This window comes from Melanerpes formicivorus, unplaced genomic scaffold, assembly GCF_026170545.1.
Source record: "Melanerpes formicivorus ecotype bairdi unplaced genomic scaffold, bMelFor1.0.p_v2 SCAF_8, whole genome shotgun sequence".
Lineage (NCBI taxonomy): Eukaryota > Metazoa > Chordata > Aves > Piciformes > Picidae > Melanerpes > Melanerpes formicivorus.
Genome location: NW_027142360.1, coordinates 23,153,309 through 23,173,489, shown reverse-complemented (window position 1 = coordinate 23,173,489; position 20,181 = coordinate 23,153,309). Strand labels below are relative to the sequence as shown.

The window sequence follows — 20,181 nt, the reverse complement described above, 5'->3', positions numbered from 1 at the left end:
GAGGCACAGTGCTGTGGGTGAGGATGCCCTGGTGGCAGTGTTGGTGAGGCTTTCCAAGGCTGGTGACTGCACAGTGGGGAGGGGCTCTCTCCTAACCAGGCACTTATCTCAGGAGCTGAAGGCTTTACTCTGGGCCAGCTGCTCCCTTCCCACTGCCCCAGGACTGATTCCAGACCACAGCAACGGCTGACGTGTCTCTTGCTGAGGGTAGGACCGGAGCAGGGTGGCGTGGCGAGGAGAAAGCAAGTTGGCACCATGGGCACCTCCGTCTTCCTGCGCCTCTTTGTTATCCTGCTCATTGGGGGTACCCCAGTGAGGTGTGCTGGTGACAGTGGTTCTGCTGGAGACGGTGGCTCTGCATCCAACAGTAAGTGAGCTTTTCTCTTGGCTCGGGGAAAGGCTGCCGTGGGAAGGCCACCTTGTGTGCTGCACATGTGTCAAGCTTGCAGAAGAGGCTGGTGAGCTTGTTGGGGTGCTTGTATGTGTGTTGTGGGGAGCATCTTTGAGCTGGTCTTTGTATATCCTCTGTCCAACCCTAACCTCTCCTCCTCAGGCACAGCCAACCCCACAAAGAAACCTATCCTGTTGAACAACACTGCAGACGCCGAAGCCTTCATCAGTGGTGCAGAGGTGGTGGTTGTTGGATTTTTCCAGGTGTGTTCACAGCACCCTGTCCCACCTTGAGGAGAGTGTGAGGCTGGATGTGGCAAAAACACCTTCCAATGGCAACTCCTGTACAGAAAGGTGCTGGGTCTGTGACAGGCATGTGGAGGGATTAGGTGGCAAGCCACAGAGAGAATGCAGGGAGTTCAGTCTGTGTGTGGAAGGGGAAATGGAGCAAGGAAGGAAGGTGAAGGAGTTTGTGGAATCCTGGAGTCAAAGGGAAATGGTGCAGGAAAAGCAAAACAAGAATGTGGGTGGCAGAGAAACAGCATTTGCAAGGAGTGAGTGGGAACCTCAGTTGTTTGCTTTAGTCTGCAAAGACAGAGCAAGGCACTGCCTGTGTGATGGGTCTGAGGAAGCTGTGTCCCAGGGAGCAGCACTGATGTGCTGGAGTCTTCTGAAGTCCAAGAGGGTTTGGGCTCAAGCTGCAGCCTCCTCCCCAGGAGAGCATGTTCTCTCTTTCTTGCTGCTCTGTTGCCCAGATTTAATACCCTTGAGATCCCTGCCTCTCTGTGTCTAAATTCAATCAAATTCAAGGGTGAAGGAAGGTTACGTGCCCCTTGCCCCCTAAATGGCATGAATATTTTTCCTTAGGAAACAAGTCAAAAATACATATAAAGTTAGAGAACCATGAAACATGAGCCTCTTGATGACATCCTCATTGCTTTTAAGGTCCTCCAAGTTGAACCTTTTCTCCCTCTTTTCCTTGAGCTCTGCCCTGGGCTTCTGCTGCCCACACACTGCCTCATGGCTTCTGTCAGAGAAGACTTCAGGCTTTAAAAAACAGCTCCTTTCTGCAAGCTCCTTCCTCTTTCTGCCCTGTGCCAGGGGCTGTGGGGGCAGAGTAGGGAGAGCATCATGCTGTTGGTATAGAGCCCACCACAGAGTGAGGCCCAATGGTGCTGCTTGTGCAGCACAGGCATCAGCATGCACAGGAGCTTGTTGGACTCGATGATCTAAGGGGTCTTTTCCAAATGAAACAGTTCTGTGGTTCTGTGAGCGCTGGAGGCTTATGCCCCAGGGACCATGATAAGCAATGATCACAGAACACCAGCTGCCTTGCCTGCAGGCAGTCAGAGCTCTTTGGGGTTGCTCTTACAGAGCTACAGTCCTGCAAACCAGCGAGGCAACCAGCGAGGCAATCTGCACAGGCAGAACGAAACTGCTGAGACACCTCCTTCCCCCCAGGGTAACTGGCTGGCTTGCGACAGGGCTGTACCGGCAGCACAGAGCCTTCTGCTGAACTGCAGGCAGGGACTGTGGTTTCCTGCTGGGAGAAGCACTGCAAGGGCATAACCATTGGGTGTCTAGTGCCACTGTGGCCTCCCTCCTGCTGCAGGATTTAATTTATCAGTCAGACAGGAGGCTGCTGCCATGCGGCCCCAGCTGCCAGAAGGAGGAGGCAGCAGGCAGCGACGTGTGGAGCATTCAATGCCTGAAGCACGACAGGACTGCATTTAAACGGTAGATAAAGACATCTGTGTGCCACGAGGGCTTGTGTTGGGCCCTCAGCCTGAGAGTATATTCATGCAAATAATTTCCACGTCCTCTGTTCACCATACTTTAGTCCTCTGCTGCAGCCTTTCAATACACTGCAGTATGCAGCTCGGCAAGCTCCTTGTATAATGAGCACGGCCCCCTGACGGGGAACGACATGCCGTGATGGAAAACCAGCACACTGCTCCAGAAACTCTGTGTGCCTGTGAGAAAGGGCCATGCTTGGCCTGATTAAACCCCAGCTTTCCCAGGAATGCTTTAAAACTCACTGAGGTTACTCCCACCCTAGGCTTCAGCACTCTCACCCGAGCCATGTTGACGACGTACTGGCATTTCCAAAACAGGTCATGAGAGCTGTTTTTCTTTTGACTGGAGAAAGAATTTTGTTTTCCAATTCTCCCTGGGCTCACAAACAGCCGAGCTGATGGTTCAGACTAAAAAGAAAAACAAACCAATTTTCAAGTGGAGGATTTAAATACAATAAGCAGAAGGTTCAACAATGCGTCACTCAGGAGGAAAAAAAGGAATTTCAAGGGAGGCTTTACTTTGGGCTAAGGATGTAGCTAATGTTCTTCCTGCAAGAAAGGGAATGGGCCTCAAATTTCTGAGAAATTGCACATTTCTATCATTGGATGTATCAGCATAAGCTATTTTTTAAGGGATATGCCTAGGACACCCCTCCTAAAGCTTAGCCTGGAGAAGAGGAGGCTCAGAGGAGACCTTATTGCTGTCTACAACTACCTGAAGGGAGGTTGTAGCCAGGTGGGGGTTGGTCTCTTCTCCCAGGCAGCCAGCACCAGAACAAGAGGACACAATCTCAAGCTGCACCAGGGGAGGTTTAGGCTGGATGTTAGGAAGAAGTTCTTCACAGAAAGAGAGATTGGCCATTGGAATGTGCTGCCCAGGGAGGTGGTGGAGTCACCATCACTGGAGGTGTTTAAGAAGAGACTGGATGGGGTGCTTGGTGCCATGGTTTAGTTGATTGGATAGTGTTGGATGATAGGTTGGACTCTATGATCTCAAAGGTCTCTTCCAACCTGGTTAATTCTATTCTATTCTATTCTATTCTATTCTATTCTATTCTATTCTATTCTATTCTATTCTATTCTATTCTATTCTATTCTATTCTATTCTATTCTATTCTATTCTATTCTATTCTAGTGTCTGTGTGTATATATACACACGTGTATATATATTTTATATATATATGTGTGTGTGTGTATATATATTCTTGAGTGCTGTGTCCAGTTCTGAGCTTCTCAGTTTAAGAAGGACATTGAGATACTTGTGCGTGTCCAGAGAAGGGCAGCAAGGCTGGTGAGAGGTCTACTGTGAAGTGTCCCTGTCCATGGCAGGGGGGTTGGAACTAGATGATCCTTGAGGTCACTTCCAACCTCAACAATTCAATGATTCTGTGGGGACTCACCCACCTCCCTGCAGAACCTATTCTAGTGTTTACCCTTTCAGTGAAGAAGTTTCTTCTAATATCCAACCTGAATCTTCCCGACTGCAACTTGGAAGGTGACATTCCTACCCCAGCATAGTCACCTGTTAGATGGGGCTTTGACACTGACAGCATGCTTGGTATCGCTGCCTAGTGACTTCCCCCATGTCAGAGAAGGTAAGGTGGGTGGCAAGGCGAAGAGGCGGGCAGCATCCTGGCCACGCAAGCAAGGTGACAACGGAAGAGGAGGTTGCTTACCCCTGCATCCTGCTGCCTGCCCCGTCCTTTGGCTGCACAACCCCCCCGGCTTTGCCCTCTACTCGGGCGGGGCCAAGGAGGGGAGCGGGGCCGGGCGGTTCTGCTGGTCGGACGGTAGGTGTCGCACTCGCGCCACCTCCGGCGTGGGGCAGCGGCGATGGGGGGGCTCCTGGTGGGGGGCTCCGGGTGGGGCGGGCTCCCGATGGGGCGGGCTCCCGGTGCGGTAGCTCCGCTCTTCACTGCTGCTCTCGCCCCGCCTCTCCCCTGTCCCTTTTCCGTTCTCCCATCTTCCCTTCTCCGTTCACCCATCTTTCCTTTTCCCTTCGCCCTCTCTCTTCTCCTCCTCCGCAGGAACCGGAGAGCTCTGAAGTGTCCCAGTTTCGCCTGGCAGCTGATCGGATCCCGGAGGTGCCCTTCGGCCTCAGCACCAGCCCCGAGGTCTTGTCCCACTACGGCGTCGTGGCCAACACCGTCAAGCTTTTCCGCATGGTGCGTGGGCCTGGGCTGTGCCACGTTACGGGTGGGAATCGCCCATGGCACCACCGCTGCCGCGGCTGGAGAGCCACCAGCTCCTTGCTGGGGAAGCACGCTGCCGTGCAAAAGGCTGTGCCTGCCAAAACAGGGCTTTGGTTCAGGAGTTCCCCTGCCCACTGGTTTTGGTGAGAGAGGCCCTAGAGCAAGGACTTAAAATCTGCCACCAGGTAGAGGTACAGAAGTGGGGTCTGGAGTTCCTAGTGATAAGAAGATTAAAGCTGGTCATCCCACATTAGAACATGGAAAACAAAAAAAGGGTTTGTCCTTGATAGTCATTCTGCCTGCCCACCTTAAAGCACATCTCTAGAGTGTCCTGCCCCAAAGAGGTCTTTTGGTTTTCACTTGAAGCATGCCCATCACTGAGACATGCAACATTTATTACATCTGATGAGATTCTCCATTTAAAGTGTTTGCCCTATGGGTCTGGTCCAGCACTCAGTGCTCTGCAAAAAATGATGTCTGTGTCCTGAGTGACCTGCCTGGAGCACAGTGCTACTTGGATGGGGTTTCCATGCATTTGAATAAGCTCCTGAGAAAAGCATCTAGAGGCTATCTTATCAACCCAGTAGGCTTCTTGCTAAGTGTTGCTTCAGGCAGGCAAAGCTGTCTCCCTGACTGCACTTTTCCATCATGACTGAAATCAGATCCAGACTGGGTTTCTGCAGTTACAGATGCTCTGCCACCAAAAGAAATCCCAAACACTTTTCTTGCTTCTGCACTGTGGTTTGCAGAGCTGTTCTCCAAACACATTTTGGGCCTGGGCTCATTTTGCAATTGGATGCTCTGTAAGATCAAGTCTTTATTGTCTCCAGCTGTAAGTGCTGGTGCTTCACTGAATTTGAAGCTGTCTGCTGAAACTTAAGGAGACCGTGTTGGGAAGGCCCAAGACCAAGTGTACCAGTGGAAGCTAGGAGGGAGTATTCTACTGCTTATGTCCACTTCCTTGTGCTGCTGCCTCTTATACAATTATGACACTTGAAAGCTGGAGAGAGGTGTATCTGAGGAGGAGAGGGGCCCTAGGCAGCACATGATGTCCTAAAAGCCACAAAGTGTTGTGTCACCAGAGCTCTAAGCCTGTGGGGCTGGTGGGAGGTGGCAGTAAGGAAGTGGGGATGAGCACACAGTCTAAGTGTTCTAGGGAAAATAAATGCGGCACCCTGGCCAAGTTCTAGATTTAGGATGTACAAAGACTGGACAAAAACAGTTTGTTCCCCATTCTTTCTCAACATTTCCTGCAACATGGTTACCACTGTAATTTTCCAAATAATCCAAAGAGCATGATCTAAGAATGAGCAATAGGGAGGCAGGTCCTTTTATTTAACCTTTTATTTGCTATTGGGCACATGCTGCAGTCTGGAGCAACACTCAGCTCAGTTTTGGTTCTTAATCGTGGTGGTTTTCTTCCTAAAACGTGGAAAAGATCCTCTGTGCTGGGGCAGCTAGTGAGGATGACTGCATTGGAAAGGTGTTTGATAAAAGAAAGCATCTGGACTGTTGGAAGTCAGATGCTATTGAATATTCTTTGTTCATAGTCGAGTTTTTGCAGCTCAACTCTTGTTTGGTAAGAAAAAACAACCCCCCCCACAAGAAACTAATGCACGGATTCAAATGTGGTTGACAATTCCCTTGTCTAATTGTCAGCTTTCCTGAAGTTATTCAGGCACAGTAGTTTTGCTTTTATTCTGTGCTGAACACTGTGTAGGAGTAAGAGGTCAGAGATGAAAAGCATAAGCAAAAAAAAAAAAGAACTGAGACAGGAACTTGGAATCAAATACTCATTTGAAGAATATAGAGATGCATGGCCAGGACAGCAGTGAATCAGAAGCATAAACTCATTTTTTTTCCCTTGCTTTTGCAGTGTTTGAAACACAGTGCTTAGAAGTTTAAACCATAATTACAGTGGTAGGAGGGGTTGGTGTCAGCTGGTGAGACTCCTTTGCATGTAGTGGAGGGAAATAGATTTATTCTAGTGAGGAGTCTGGGCTGATAGATCTGAAAAGAATGTAATTAACAGATGCTAACAAGCTTATTATGTGGAGATGAAGACATTTTGACTGGAGCTTCAACTAAGGCTATTTTCCCAGCCTTATTCTCTTAAAATCACAAATGTTGAGTGCAGATTTCAGACTTTGTTATGCTCCCAAAGCAACCAGGTGCTTCCAGAAGCCCATGAAAGGCAAGAAAGGACTTTCTGTGGAGTCCAAGGCTGCATTAGAGTCTTTCCAAGGCCTTTCTGATCTCAGCCGACCAGGTGTTGAACTGGTCTGATCTTATTTACTTGAATAGAATTCCTCTTTCATTTCATGCAGGAGGAAAATCAAGGCCACACAGTCTGAAAAGCACCAATCAGGGTTGCCAGGCAGGGCACTGTGGCCCTCTACCAGATCAAAGACCTTGGTGATGACCACAGAACAGCAAAAAAGGATTGTAGATGTCTGCACACCCCTGGAAAAACCTAACACAAACCCTGGCATGTGCATGTGGACTTTTCCTCAGCCCCAAGAACCTCATTCAACATGTGGAAGCAAAGGCCTTCAGATCCCAAACATTGATCTTTTTTGCATGTCAGAACCTAGCTACTCTGCTCCATCAGGGGGTTTAGATATCATTGAATGGTTTTAAGTGTCATTGCATGTGTTAGAAGACACAGTCTCAAGCTGCACCAGGGGCAGTTTAGACTCAAGGTGAGGAGAAAGTTCTTCATAGAGAGAGTTGTTAGCCATTGGGATGTGCTGCCCAGGGAGGTGGTGGAGTCACCATCCCTGGAGGTGTTCAAGAGGGGATTGGATGTGGCATTTGGTGCCATGGCTTTAATAGTCATGAGGTCTTGGGCGACAGGTTGGCCTTGATGATCTTTGAGGTCTTTTCCAACCTTGTTGATTCTGTGATTTTTCTCTAAAGCAAAAAATGTGCTGGGATTGATTTTTACTTCTTTTTTTTTTTTTTTTTTTTTCCCTCTGATATACTGGACACAAAAAAAAAGTAATCCTCTTTTTATTGGAGAGATTTCCTGCTTGCATAATGTTTCCAGGAAATCCACACAGGCCCGTGCCAATGTTTATGACTTGTAGAAGAAAAAGAATAAGCAGATGAAAATGTAAAAAAAAACCAAAAAGGAGTGTAAAGCCAAAACTGATGCAAGGAGTTAGGCTGTTTAGTGATCTCACCCCACAACACCTTGAATAGTTTATTAGCTAATCCTCCCAGTCTCCAATGCATCAGGAGCTGATATTGCAGGGATATCTGGAATCCTCAGTGAATTCTCTTATGCCATGAGTTTACTTTGCCCCTGAGAACCTGGGCTGTTTAGTTTGGAAAAGAGGAGGCTCAGGGAAGACCTCACTGCAGTCTACAATGAGCTGAAAGGACATTGTAGAGAGGCTGGTGCTGGTCTCTTTTCACAGGTAATTAGTGACAGAACAAGAGGGAATGGCCTCAAGCTACAATTGGGTAGGTTTAGACTGGACAGTAGGAAACATTTTTTCGCAGCAAGAGTGCTCAGGCATTGGAATGTGCTGCCCAGGGAGGTGGTTGGGTAACCAATGCTGGCTGTGTTTGGATGTGGTGCTTAGGAATATGGTTTAGGGATGAACTTTGTAGAGTAGGGTTATCAGTTGGACTTGGTGATCCTGAGGGTCTCTTCCAACCTGAATGTTTCTGTGATTGTGTGAAAGAGGGTGGCAGGTCTGTATCTGGAAAGTGCAGGTTGGCCTTTGGAGGTTCTGAACCTTCTGAAGTGGGGATTATGTGGTAGTGGTGGTGAGAGGGAGAGGATAGTGGTGTCCCCGGGGGTGGGTGTCCCTGTGAGTTAATGCCATCAATACCTCTGGAGGGGTTATTGAGAGGAGAGGACAGATGTGATTTTAGGTTTCTCTTTGTGTCTTCAGATAGACAATGACCAGAGGGATCTGGATCTGAACAACGACATTGATGCTGAGAAGATGATCCGGTTTGTGCGGATGAACGAACTTCGTCTGGTGACAGAATACAACCCTGTGGTAATTACCAGCTCCCCATGGCCCTCACCCTGGCACTTGGCCTCCTTCTTATGGGTGTCCTCTTGCCCAGGAGTTCGCATACCCAGATGTATTGAAATGGTATACATAGGGTTGGAGAAGCCATGCAGCTCTTTGTTGTTACTCCACACAGGGATTAGAAGCAGAAGCTGTACTGGGGGGCATGAGTGAGATGAGAAGAGGAGGAGAGCCATGGTGGTTCCTTTAGCTTTCTAGTAAATTTGGGGTGTTGGTGGACAGAGACCTCCATTTCTTAGCACTCCCACTGGCAGTGCTGCTTCATCCTGTGGGCATGCCTGCAGTCCCTACTCAGCCAGGATGCCCTGAAGAGCCTTGAAAAACATGGAAACTCAAATGATCTACTCCCAGAAGGCAGGCTTTTTTTTTTCATCACACAGGGCTTTGATATAAGTTCAGCTATTTGAAGGCAGATTCAAGAACTTGTTGGAAACTTACTGAGAAAAAGTTTTCCCATTGCTTACTCCAGAATTCATCACTTGGACCAGAAAAAGAACATAAAAATAATCAAGCATAGGGTGCTTCCACACTGGCCATTTTCATTAGCTCACCCATCTGACTGAGACTGGCAGGGTCCCAGTGCTCCTTCCTGCTATAAAAGATGACCAAGGACATCTCAGCAGTTCCCTGGGTTCATTGCTGTGGAGTCTGTAGCTCTTAAAAGCCCTGATGGCCACAAGGTTGAGACTTTATCATTGCTGATGGGGGGCTTTTGCAAACTTCTGGAGAGCTACAACAGTGCTGACCAGGATTAATTTAGTCAAAGGAGAATGGCCCAACCTGTTTCAGAGCTATACCTTTCCAAGCTGAATTCAGCAAAGGATCAGCTAACACATTTTCCAGTTCAGGGTGCAGCCCACTAGCAGGAAGAGGATTTTGTTTTGAAAGTGCAACATCTTGTCTGAAGAATAAGACTAACAAAAGTATGTTTGTTTCTTTAAAAATCCAAACCCACCCCAAACCAAAGCAAATGGATTTGTTCTATTTGTTGTGTTGGTTAGTTTTCATCTTGATAAGGGATGTGAAAAAATGCATTTCAAAATCACAGAAGATAATATATCTGGGGGCAGAAAAGCTGTATCCTGCTCTGCTGTCCCCATAACGCTCTGAGAACACCCAGATCACGTCAGCAGGGATGTTCTTTTCTTTTTTATTGCCTGAGCCTTCTGAACCTTTGGAACCTCCACTGCATCTTTTGTCAACTCATTAGATCGTGGCTCTTTCTTCGTGTGTTTCTGCTGATGCTTTGGGCTCTTGCTCCGTGGCGTTGTGTCCGGCACCAAGGCTGTCTCCCTGGCCAAGAAGTCCTGAGCTGTTCAACAAGTCTGATTCCTGAGACAAGAGTCTGAAGACCACAAAGGCTCATCACTTGCCTCAGGATAGTCAGGGGAGGGAGATTGCCTGCATACTGCAAGCAGGATTCTATGATTCTAAGTCCTCTCCACCCTGCCTGGCAGTATGCATATAGTTCCTGGGTTTTTTTTGCAGACACTTTGGAGTCCTAGCAAGGTGCTGCTGCAATTAACAGTGCCTCCTGAGGTCTCCTGCCCAAAGCCTTCCCAGCTCCTCTAACATAACATGGTTTTTTTGTAAATATTTATTGCCAGTGCATATGCTGTTTACATCTGAGAATGCTGGTGGCCAGCAGAGAGGTCACACAGATCACAATGAGTGCTGCCAAGAGTTTCTCTCTCCATCCTGGGACCCTTACTGTTCCTCCCACATACTTTTAGGCATTTTTAGGCAATGCTTAACCTGTGGGATTTGTAGGAGAGTCAGATGTGACCCAGTCATGTTGTTGAGCTCTGCTGATTGCTCTTGCACAAGGTTGTGTGGACAGGCACACCTTTGTGTGGAGCTGCCAGAAGAACTGCTGCTCCAGCCCTGTCTGCTTTCAGCCCAGCCTTGTCATGGCCTTTGCTGCTGGCCAGCTTACCCTTGCCTTCAGCCCTGTCCTCTCCAATGGGGTCTTGTAATGCTCCCCAGCCTTGGTTTGCATCTCCTCTATTTTCCCCTTGCTCCATCTGCACACCACCAGAAAACTGAAGGGTTACATATGTCTGATAAACATTAGGCTAATGGATGAGTCCTGGCTGCCAAAAATTAATGCTTTGCAATACATGGCCCTTGCCAGCATGCACTCCCTGACCCCTTTGCAATACATAGTCCTTGCCAGCATGCACTCCCTGACCCCTTCCTTATTACTCCTGGAGTGTGTGGAAACTTTCTTCTCCCACTGGCGAGGAGCTGCACCTCCGTGGTTTCAGTGGCACGGGGGAGGCAGCAGACCTGGCCCAGCTGCTGTTTAGTTTGAGGGAGAGGCTGCAAGGATGCAGGAAGTGGGCAGAAAAATTGAGATGAGGGGTGAGTGAGTGCCTAGAGGTGGTGTGGCAGCTTCTTGGGCACTGCCAGCCCTGCCTCCTCACAGAAGGCCAGTATGTCCTGCCTGCTTAGCTCTCACCCCAGGGGACAAGGGACATCTGACTCTAGGTCTTCTCCCATGGTGGAACTAAAGAGGCAATTTTAACCCTCAGCACTCTGGAATTCCCAGGCCCTGGGGTTGCTGAAACTCTGGACTTATCCCTATCCTACACACAACTTAATACTGAAGAAAGAAGATAAGGAGAGACACCAACCCTGACACCACCAATCTTTCCCAGTTTCTTACTCCTGTTTTTGGCTGGGTGTTGCACCTCAGTGCTTCAGGGCACCCTCGTGTTCAGTGTATGACGGCTTTCCCTCTGCACTTCTTTGCTCTTCTAGACTTCAGCTTGCAGTGTCCAGGCAATCCCCCTCCCCTGACTACCCTGAGGCTAGTGATGAACCTTTGTGGTCTTCAGACTCTTGTCTCTGGAAGAAGCAAAGCCAAGAGGTTGAGAACTCCCACAAACCTCCCAGTTCAGTGTCCTCCAGCTTTAAAGAAATCTGTTCTGCTTGTCAGGATGGTTTGCAAAGGAATCTCAGCTGAGACATGAGGGTTGATGTCCCTCCGGCAGTGCGTTCAATATAGTTTGAATGTTCTCAATCTCCCTGTCTGTGTGTTTCTCTCCCTGTCTGTGGTGGCTATGTTTTTGGCAGACAGCAATAGGTGTGATGCACAGTTCACTCCAGTTTAACCTCCTCCTGATCACAGACAAGATGTCCCCAAAGCACCCCGAGAGAATGCGCAAATATCGGGCAGCAGCGGAGCTCTACAAGGGGAAGGTAAGTCCCAACAGAGAGAAACGTGAGCCACTGGGGGGAAAAAGGGGAGAAGAGTGATTTCTTCCATGGATGAGGACATCATCTCCTTCTCTGTGCATTATGGGAGTAAAGGCCATGTGGCAGGAAAAGAGGATTAGCTGGAGGGGTTGGTTCCATTCACCTTTTGTCGGTCTGCCTTCTGATGATGAAAATATTCACTGCATCTTCTGCTCCCTCAGTGGCACAGTATGTACTTCCTTGCTTCTGGTCCAGTTTTGTTCCCTTGTACTGGGAGATGACAAACAGCTGCTGCCTTTCAGTCTGGTGATGGTTGCATTCCACTGGTGTGAGATGTGATTTTGTATATACAGCCTGCAAGGTGTCAAGGAGCATTATATAAGTGACCAGATGGCAATTAATGTTGTGATGTTCCTTAACCCTTAGCCTTCTGCTTGAATCCTGGGGAAATGGCTGTTTCAAAGGAGTTTGCAAGTGGGTTTGTTGGATTTCCCACACTAAGATATGGGATAGATGGAGTCTTTCAGAGAAATTTAGCCTGGTTCCCACCCCTCTGTGGGCAGAGCTCCCCCAATAGTAAATCATCCCATGGCTGATTCTCTGTTAGCAGCTGGATTACAAGGGAATTTGTGTCCCAGGAACAGAGGAAGGAACTGGCGAGCAGAGAGGGATTGGGAACAACAACAAGGCATTTGGGGCAAAGGAAAACAGCAGATGGGAGGGGGCAGAAGATCATAGGGATCATCAGGGAGGGCTGAGCTGAGAGGCTGTGGATTAGATCTTCCTGGGAGAAGTGTGGAGCTGGAAAGAGTTGGGGTTTGGGAAAAAGAACATCTGCATGTATCTGTTTATGGTACTGAAGGGACAGATCAAAAATCAAATATATGTTCCTCTTCCAATGGAGAGGTCACCTCAGGACTGTGCACCTCAGAAGTCCTGAGACTTGTTTATTGCAGGACTGCTTTGGATCTTGCTATCTATTGCCAAAAGACCAGGCAGAATCCATGCATCAAAGTCAAAAAGTCTCTTCCAAAGTGTTCTGCTTTGAAAAATACATAGTGATAAAAGAAAACTTCTAGATCTGGAAAACTCCAGCCACCTCATGTGAGATGTGTGTTACAGTGACACCATTATCCCTGTCCTCCATGAGCAGCAGTCTGATACAGGTCTCCCCAGAGCAGCTAAGTCTTCTGACACAGCACATTGCTGTTCAGCGTCACTATCCTTTGCTGATACAGCTGCAGTTAGTTTTCATGTGACATGCCTAGGTCTGAGAAGATGTGAATAATTTTCCTAGAAATACTTCAGAAAACATTGGATAAAATGTTGTGCTGGAGTCCAGATAATTTCTGAATTGCCAGAAAGCCAAATCTAACTTTTTCTTTCTCCCACCTTTTTTTTCCATCACTGAAGGCAACTTTCCCACTGAATCAGTTTAGAAGTTTGCCAGAGTGAAATATAGATATTAAAGATGTGGGGATTGGACTAATTATTTCCACTTTACTGCAGTGGCACTGCAGGGCACATAGATGAAGGGACTTAAAAGCCTGGTAAGTTGTTTTTCCCCAAAGGAGTGGCAGTCTGAGAAGTAAATTATGCCTTGCACTGCCCTGACACAAAGCAGTAAGAGAGAGCTGGGTCTTAGCCTTAGATCTGGATAGTAAGGAGTAAGCAGAGCAATATGCCCACTTAGGTTTGTCTCCACTGCTGTGCCACACAGAAGGATGGGAATTAGTTTGGGTATCAGAGGCAGCCACTGCACAATGCCATGGAAATCTCTGCTGCCTAATTTTTGCTAAGGGAATTATCTCCTGTCAGGACTACCAAGCTAACTCAGTTTTACTTCAAAACAAGTAAAACATTGAGTAGAGGTCACCTTTTTGCAGCTTTCAGATTGTCTGTGAGTAAATGCAAGTTTCTTGAATGGAATTGTGTTCAGGATTACCAGTGATTAAGTAATAGCTTGTGGGCTGGTGGTGAAAGGCTGTGGAGTTAGTGCTGTCAGTGCACGGAGCAAAGACTCATTGCTGTGCAGTGAAGAGGTGTTCAGGCTTTCTGTGAGCATCTCCCACTGCATCCAGCAGCACTTCACAGTGATTGCACAGTGCCAGAACAGAGTGGGGATACACAGAGTGTGTTGCAACTTCTCTACAAGCCAATGCAGAACAAAAACAGAGCTTTAAGAGTGTTCCCAAGCAGAAGGGATGCCAATCATTTCACACAGCTCTGATGTGCTCTGAGGGAAGTGGAGTACTTGTCCTTGTCCTAACCAGCTGTACTTGTTGTACACTTGAGTGGCTGATGGCACAGAGTGAAGAAAGTCATAGAAACATGGAATTGTTTAGGTTGGAGAAGACATTTAAGATCACTGAGTGCAACTGTTAATGGATCACGAGGATGTGATTAATCTGCCAGTTCCTATCTGGGTTATGGTTCTTTCATCTCTGGTTTAAGATCTTTTCATTTTTGCCTGAGAGGAAGTTGTCATTGTCAGCTGGGGGAATCCATGAGGTTGTATGGTGAGGGCTGTTACTTGAAAACAGCCTCAGCTGCACCCTGAGCAGCAGTGAGTGTCTGAAGGCAGTCTAGATTCCTGCAAATTTTATTGTGGAACATGGGGGCTATAAAATGCTGGAGAGGGAAGTGCAAATGTTAGATGGTGCTAAGCCAACACGAGCTGGCAAGAGTAAGAAGAAATATGTTACTTTTCTAGCAGACTTTGAGAAACAATTGTGGGTGGGTTAGTTGAAGAGACAGAGCTCAGAGGGCTGCAGCTGCAGGAGTGAATCCACCAGTCTTCTTGGAAGGGTCTCACTGCTATCAAATATGTTCTTACTGAAGAAAGTACTGCCAAAAGTCCAGGCTTTCCACTGGAAAGGAAATGTCAGAGTTTGCATTGCTAAGCCAGACTAGCATAAGCATCTTCAGTTTTCTTCACACAGTCTCAGAGCATAACATGACAATTCCAGCTGGTGTACCTCATGGGTGTTTGTAGAACTTTCAGTAGGGTGATGTTGGGAATAGCAAGAGCAGCTTTGGCTGCAACTCATATAACTGGTTTACAGTCTCAGAATGGTGTTTGCAAAGTCCCTTTGAATGCATTTAGCTCATTTGGAAATGAGTTCTGAGAAACTCCTGAGAATCCTTCAGGAGTTCTTTCATGGAAATGAATGGGTGATGGATAGTGCCCTTTCTCTTGCAAGCAGTCATTCATGCACTTTTTTCTTTTCCATGTCAGACACTGATGGCTTCAGAACTGAGAGAAATAATGGTTAGAGTTGCCTCTTCCATCCATAAACAGGAGAGGTTGTAAATATGCTTTATCTTTGTCAACATATGCAGTAAATTTGTTTTTATAGCTTGCCTTTTTTTTTTTTTTCCTAATTAATGACTGATTTCTGGTTTTGTTTTGCTTTGACATACTGTGCAAGCTATAGAAGAAATTACTCAAACTCAATCTTTTTGCCTGCACAGTCTTCCCAAGGAATGATGTTGATTGCAGTTCCATGAAGTTCAAAGTCAAACACTGTGTATGAGGCTTGGTCATCCTTCCTGTTTGTCTTCATCAGAGGAAAAACTAAGCAACACCAATTGGTTTCTACCATTGCAGTGCTATTTTCAATTGACCTCAATTCCTTGGGCAATAACATCATTCCATATTTTAGTATTTACCAGGAGCTCAATGTTCTAAAAGCACTGGGCTAGGGATCACGTTGTCAAGACACCAGGACAGCACCAGTGTCCAAACATTTCTGAAGGAGATCTTATTGCAGGTGGCAACACAGAGATAACAGCATGCGTGGAGGGGAGAATTTGTGTCAGGAGTTCCTCATCCATATCTTCACTGCATATAGCAGCAGACCTCTGAACACAGGCAAGGAGCTTGCTGCAGAATGAAACAATTTCATCCAAATAGTTTCAGAATTCAATAGTTTCAGCTATAGTACAGAACAGTATGGAATAGAAAAGGAACTCTCTATGTGAGATGGACCCACCTGGTTACTAGCAGTGAGATGAGAGCTGGCATCATAACTGGGATTTGTTTTGGTGAATTGCAGCTTTGGTAAGTCGTCTGAGGAAAGGCTTTAGACTGTTTTCAGCACTGGCAGAGAAGAACAGGCATGTCTTTCCTTCCCTTCTGAAACATTTATTGCAGAGGTTACCAAGTTCACTGGCAGGACAAGACTAAGCTCTAGATGGCAGAAGTTAGGCAATGTGAATCTTGTCTCATGGTTGGTAGAATTTTCCATGGTCATCTCATTCATTCTTTATGGTTAGAGTCAAGTGGGATCTCTGAACCAAATGCATTCCTCATGAAAAAGAAAAAAGCCACTTCCACCAAGTGGCATCTGCTGGGGAAATGCCCCCACTGAGAAACCTGCTGTGTTTCCAGCTGCTTCCAGGAGACCTGGCTTCTGGTGCTTGTGGCCTCAGTACCAACACACTTCACAGATTGTCTGACAGGTGTGACTTTGAGGCCACACAGACCTTGGCAGGACTCCTGGAGCACATCCAGCATAGGATGCATGGCTTGTCCTTTTGCTGAAGGAGGATTCATCCCACTTACAGATTCCAAAAATTGAAATGTAATGCAGCTGTAAGATCTCAGGTGAAATTTTCTCTTTAAAATAAAGTTGTGGAGGTGTTTACCAGTTCTGATAAGTCTGTACTATCAAATCATCCCAGTAGAATCCTAATCCTTGGCTTGATCTTCATCCCTGAGACTATTTGGGAGCCAAAGAAATCAGGGGGCATTCTTCTGGTTTATTCATTGCTGAGCTTCTCTCCTCAGGTCTGAAAAACCCTCCACTGAGCTGGGCTTTGTGGACATTGGTCCCTTGCTAAAAGTTCTCATTTCTCAAATGACTGCATCTTCATTTCTTCATTCCATTTTGCTTCATTTCACTGCAGCTCACTTAAAGACATCCTTTGTGTTTGATACTCTCATGTTCTTATCTTTGCAGGCTCTTACTGCCCTGTACTTTACTCTCACATTTTTGCAGCTGAGTTTGATGCTCCACACACCAAAACACCTTTTACTCTGCCATTCTGGATCTTGCATGGATGTGAGCATCTTATCCAAACAGCATGCAAGTAGAGGAGTCAGCTTCTTTCACGTTCCACTAAGATAAAAAAAACATCTTGTTTCCCCATCTGTTAGGAGAACAGAAGTGTAGACTACTTCCCTCCATACTGTAGATAGATTTTAAAGGGGAAAGAATACATTTTGTTTGGTAGTGTAAGTCTGAACTTGATAAAAACCAGGGAAATGCACTGTGTGGAGCAGTTACTGTATCACAGTATCACAGTATCACTTAGGTTGGAAAGGACCTCGAGGATCATCGAGTCCATCCTGGCAGAGGAAAATGCCCTAACTGAGCATGGTAGGTTTTCTCTTAACTCTTTATTACAATATCACTGTTAGCCTTCACGTGGCCACTCTTTGTGGATCTACTCTTTCTCTCAGTTCCTGTTTTGCTCACCTTTTTCCTCTCCTCTTTCCACCACAGATCCTTTTTATCCTGATAGACATCAATCTGAAGAGCAATGAACACGTGATGTCATTCTTCAAAGTGAAGAAGTCCCAGCTGCCAGCTCTGGCTATGTTCCATACACCAGATGAGGAGCAGGATGTGTTGACTCCGGAGGAACTCTCTGTTGAGCGTGTACAGGACTTCTGTAATCGTTTCTTACAAAGAATGCAGAAGAAGGTAAAGGGGCACTCTGTGCAGTCTATAGGAAGCTGGGATCTTGTAACAGTTTTATTGCTCACAAGGCTCTTGAAGAAGATGATTTCAGTTCTTTGAACTCCTCTCCACCCTTGTCACCTCCTCTTTCATTTTCATTTGCACCTGAATATCAGAAAAGCATCAGATCTAAAGCAGAGCAGGAATGGATATCTTTGTAGATACAGTTTTTTTCTTCATTGACCTTCTTTGTCTACAGCAAGAAGGCTTCACTGACCTCTGTAACTGTATGAAAGCCTCAGTGAGGCATCTGTTTTCTGGGAGCAGCAGCTGGGGAGACAGAGTGAAGAGTTCTTTTGGACACTGAGAATAGGGGGTGGTGGATGGCAGCACATGAAAGAGGATCTGAGGGACAGTGTCATGGGTAGGAAGGAAATCTGTCAAGAAGGCCACAGAACAGAGAATACACAAAGGCTCAGGACTGTGGCAGAGGTCTCTGCTGAGAGAGGAACAATTTAATTTCCATGCTGATTCAGTGTTAAAAGTTCTCTCTCTGACAAAGCTTACCTCCCAGTAGCACAGAGTCTTTGTGTGTCAGTGCTGTGTCTTTTGCAATGGAAATGACACAGGCAGGGCAGTGGCACAGAGAGCAGAGGGAGGCATTTAAGTTCTTTTGTTTCCTTTTATCACTATGCTGAGAAACCCAGCAAGGTCAAAAGTGATTCCATCTCTCTAATGTGTTTCAGAAAGAAGATGAACTTGAGGAGAAGGCCCTCAATGACGAACTCTGATTCTTTCTCAGCCAGCAGGATAACTGTGCCCAGAGTCATCTGTTTCTGGTGAATGAAGAGTACACTGAGCCCCACAGATCAGGAATTCCTGGGATAGTAGGATTAAGGGACCAAGTCAGTCACAGATTCCTTTCTCCATGCTATATACATATATGCTGTCTGTCCTCCCTAGGAATCTCTTCTTCTTTCTCATTTGTTGGCTCCAGCTTTCTTTTCACAGTACTGCAAGAGCTCTGGTATTGCCCTATACTGTGTCCTTCCATGTCACCTCCATTGGAGCAAAATAGCACTGTCAGGAGATAAAGCTTGTAGTTACCAGAGATCTGTTGCCCTTACTCTTTTCCACTTTTGATGCCATGCTGGGAGCCACTCAGCCTATCCTGACACTAAGAAGAGATTGGTTGCTTGATGTCAATGAACTTTCCCATTTATTTTACTAAATAAAGCAGAAAGTGAATGGCCTGAATTCTCTTGCAAAGAATGTGATTTTCTATTCCCTGTGTCTTTCATTTAAGGACAAAGCCTGGGCATTTCTGAGTGAGTAAGCTCAAAAATCTCCTTTCTCTGAATCTAACCAGGCTTGCAATGCCTGACCACTTAGATTGGTTGCTAAGAATCATTCCCCACAGAACAGGACCCATCATCAACAGATATTTCCACTAGGATGAGAGATTTCTCTCAAGGTTTTGGATCAGAAAAGCACTGGATACAGCAGATCTGAGTTAGTGCAGCAAAAATAAGTGAGCCTAAGATGCTGACTGAGGCTAAGAAATGTGAGAACTCTGACAGAGGAGCAGTAGAAAGTTGCATTGAACGATAGGGGCTCTCTCCACACTACATTAGAGGGAAAGGCTTCTGTCTGTGTACTGACATCAGATATCCCTCAGAGGTCTCAGTGCTGGTGTCCAGGGGATGGAGTCTCTGCAAGCCATCCCTGTTCTGCTGTACTAGACACATGCAGTAGCATTGCCTTATTCTTGGCTCAACATCCTTTGACATGAAGTGTGGAGGCCTCTGTCAAACAGTGACTGCATTGTCTCTCAGGGCCTGGGAGACTTGGCTTGGAACAGGGAGCTTAAGAGGCTTAGAGCTGAGAAACCTCAACCCTTTCTCAGACATTAGCCCAAAGCAAAGAGCTGAGAATAGAAGTTGTTCTTGTGGTTGAGGTAAACACAGCTCTCCACCACAGATGGAGAAGTTGAGAGCTAGAGGGCATGCAAAGCAAGTGCCATGAGGAAAGCCTCAGCAAGGACATTTTCAGCACAAGAGAGAGGCAGGTGCCAGCACTTGTTTAGCTCTTGCCTTTTCCCCAGGATTCACACTGATGTCTTTTGTCTCCCATACAACTGGACTTACTCCTTTAGTGTTCTACTCTCCCTTCTCCTCTGCTTACCCAAAGCAATCCCAATGCTGCAACAGTTGGTATGGGGAATCCAATTGCAGGGCATTTCAAAGGAAGAGTGCTATGACCAAAGCAGCATTCAGGATCGTGCCTTGTGTTGGCAAGGACAGGAAGCTGTCTGCCTTCATAAGGAGTTCTCCAAGAGGCAGGATGGTGGGGAACATGGAGTCTCAAAAGCTACATGGTCAACACAATAGCCAAGAGTTGTTTTGTAGGTGAGGCCATTCAGAAAAGAGCAGGGAAAGAGGGAGAAGAGGAGAGAGAGGCAAACCACCTCTGTCTGTTCAGAGCCCAGGTAAAGCAAACTCACACCTATCTTTCAACATCCCCACATAGGTGCTGTGTGCTGGGTTTGAACTCCTGGTTTTATCTCAGTCCTAGGGCTGGTGTAAAATGTGGGGCTGTATCTCCTAGCAAGAGCCTTGTTTGCTCTCCCTCAATGGGAAGATTGTTCCTTTTCATAGCTCTAGCCTGTCCCTCCCTAGGAGGGGCTGTACTTCTTTCTCTTCAAGAAAGTGATGTGGGAGGGTCTTCTGTGGAGACATCTGCGAGGAGCCTTGCTGCTGTTCATGTTGCCAGTGTCACGCACCTCTGTGGTCCAGACCAAACAGTGGGAGGGCAGCTGGGCTGCTGCATGGCTGTCTGAGGTGCACGTCTTGGCCCTGTGTGG

The 20,181-nt window shown here is 46.8% G+C and overlaps 1 protein-coding gene across 1 annotated transcript; it reads left to right on the top strand.

Moving 5' to 3' along the window:
- Positions 1-23: 23 nt before the first annotated feature.
- Positions 24-18,566, top strand: ERP27 (endoplasmic reticulum protein 27). The gene is made up of 8 exons (XM_068141754.1): positions 24-43; positions 162-349; positions 554-654; positions 4,214-4,351; positions 8,284-8,394; positions 11,509-11,634; positions 17,142-17,342; positions 18,065-18,566. The coding sequence occupies exons 1-8, from the start codon at positions 24-26 to the stop codon at positions 18,107-18,109; spliced, it is 930 nt and encodes a 309-aa protein (XP_067997855.1). The 3' UTR covers positions 18,110-18,566.
- Positions 18,567-20,181: the final 1,615 nt, after the last annotated feature.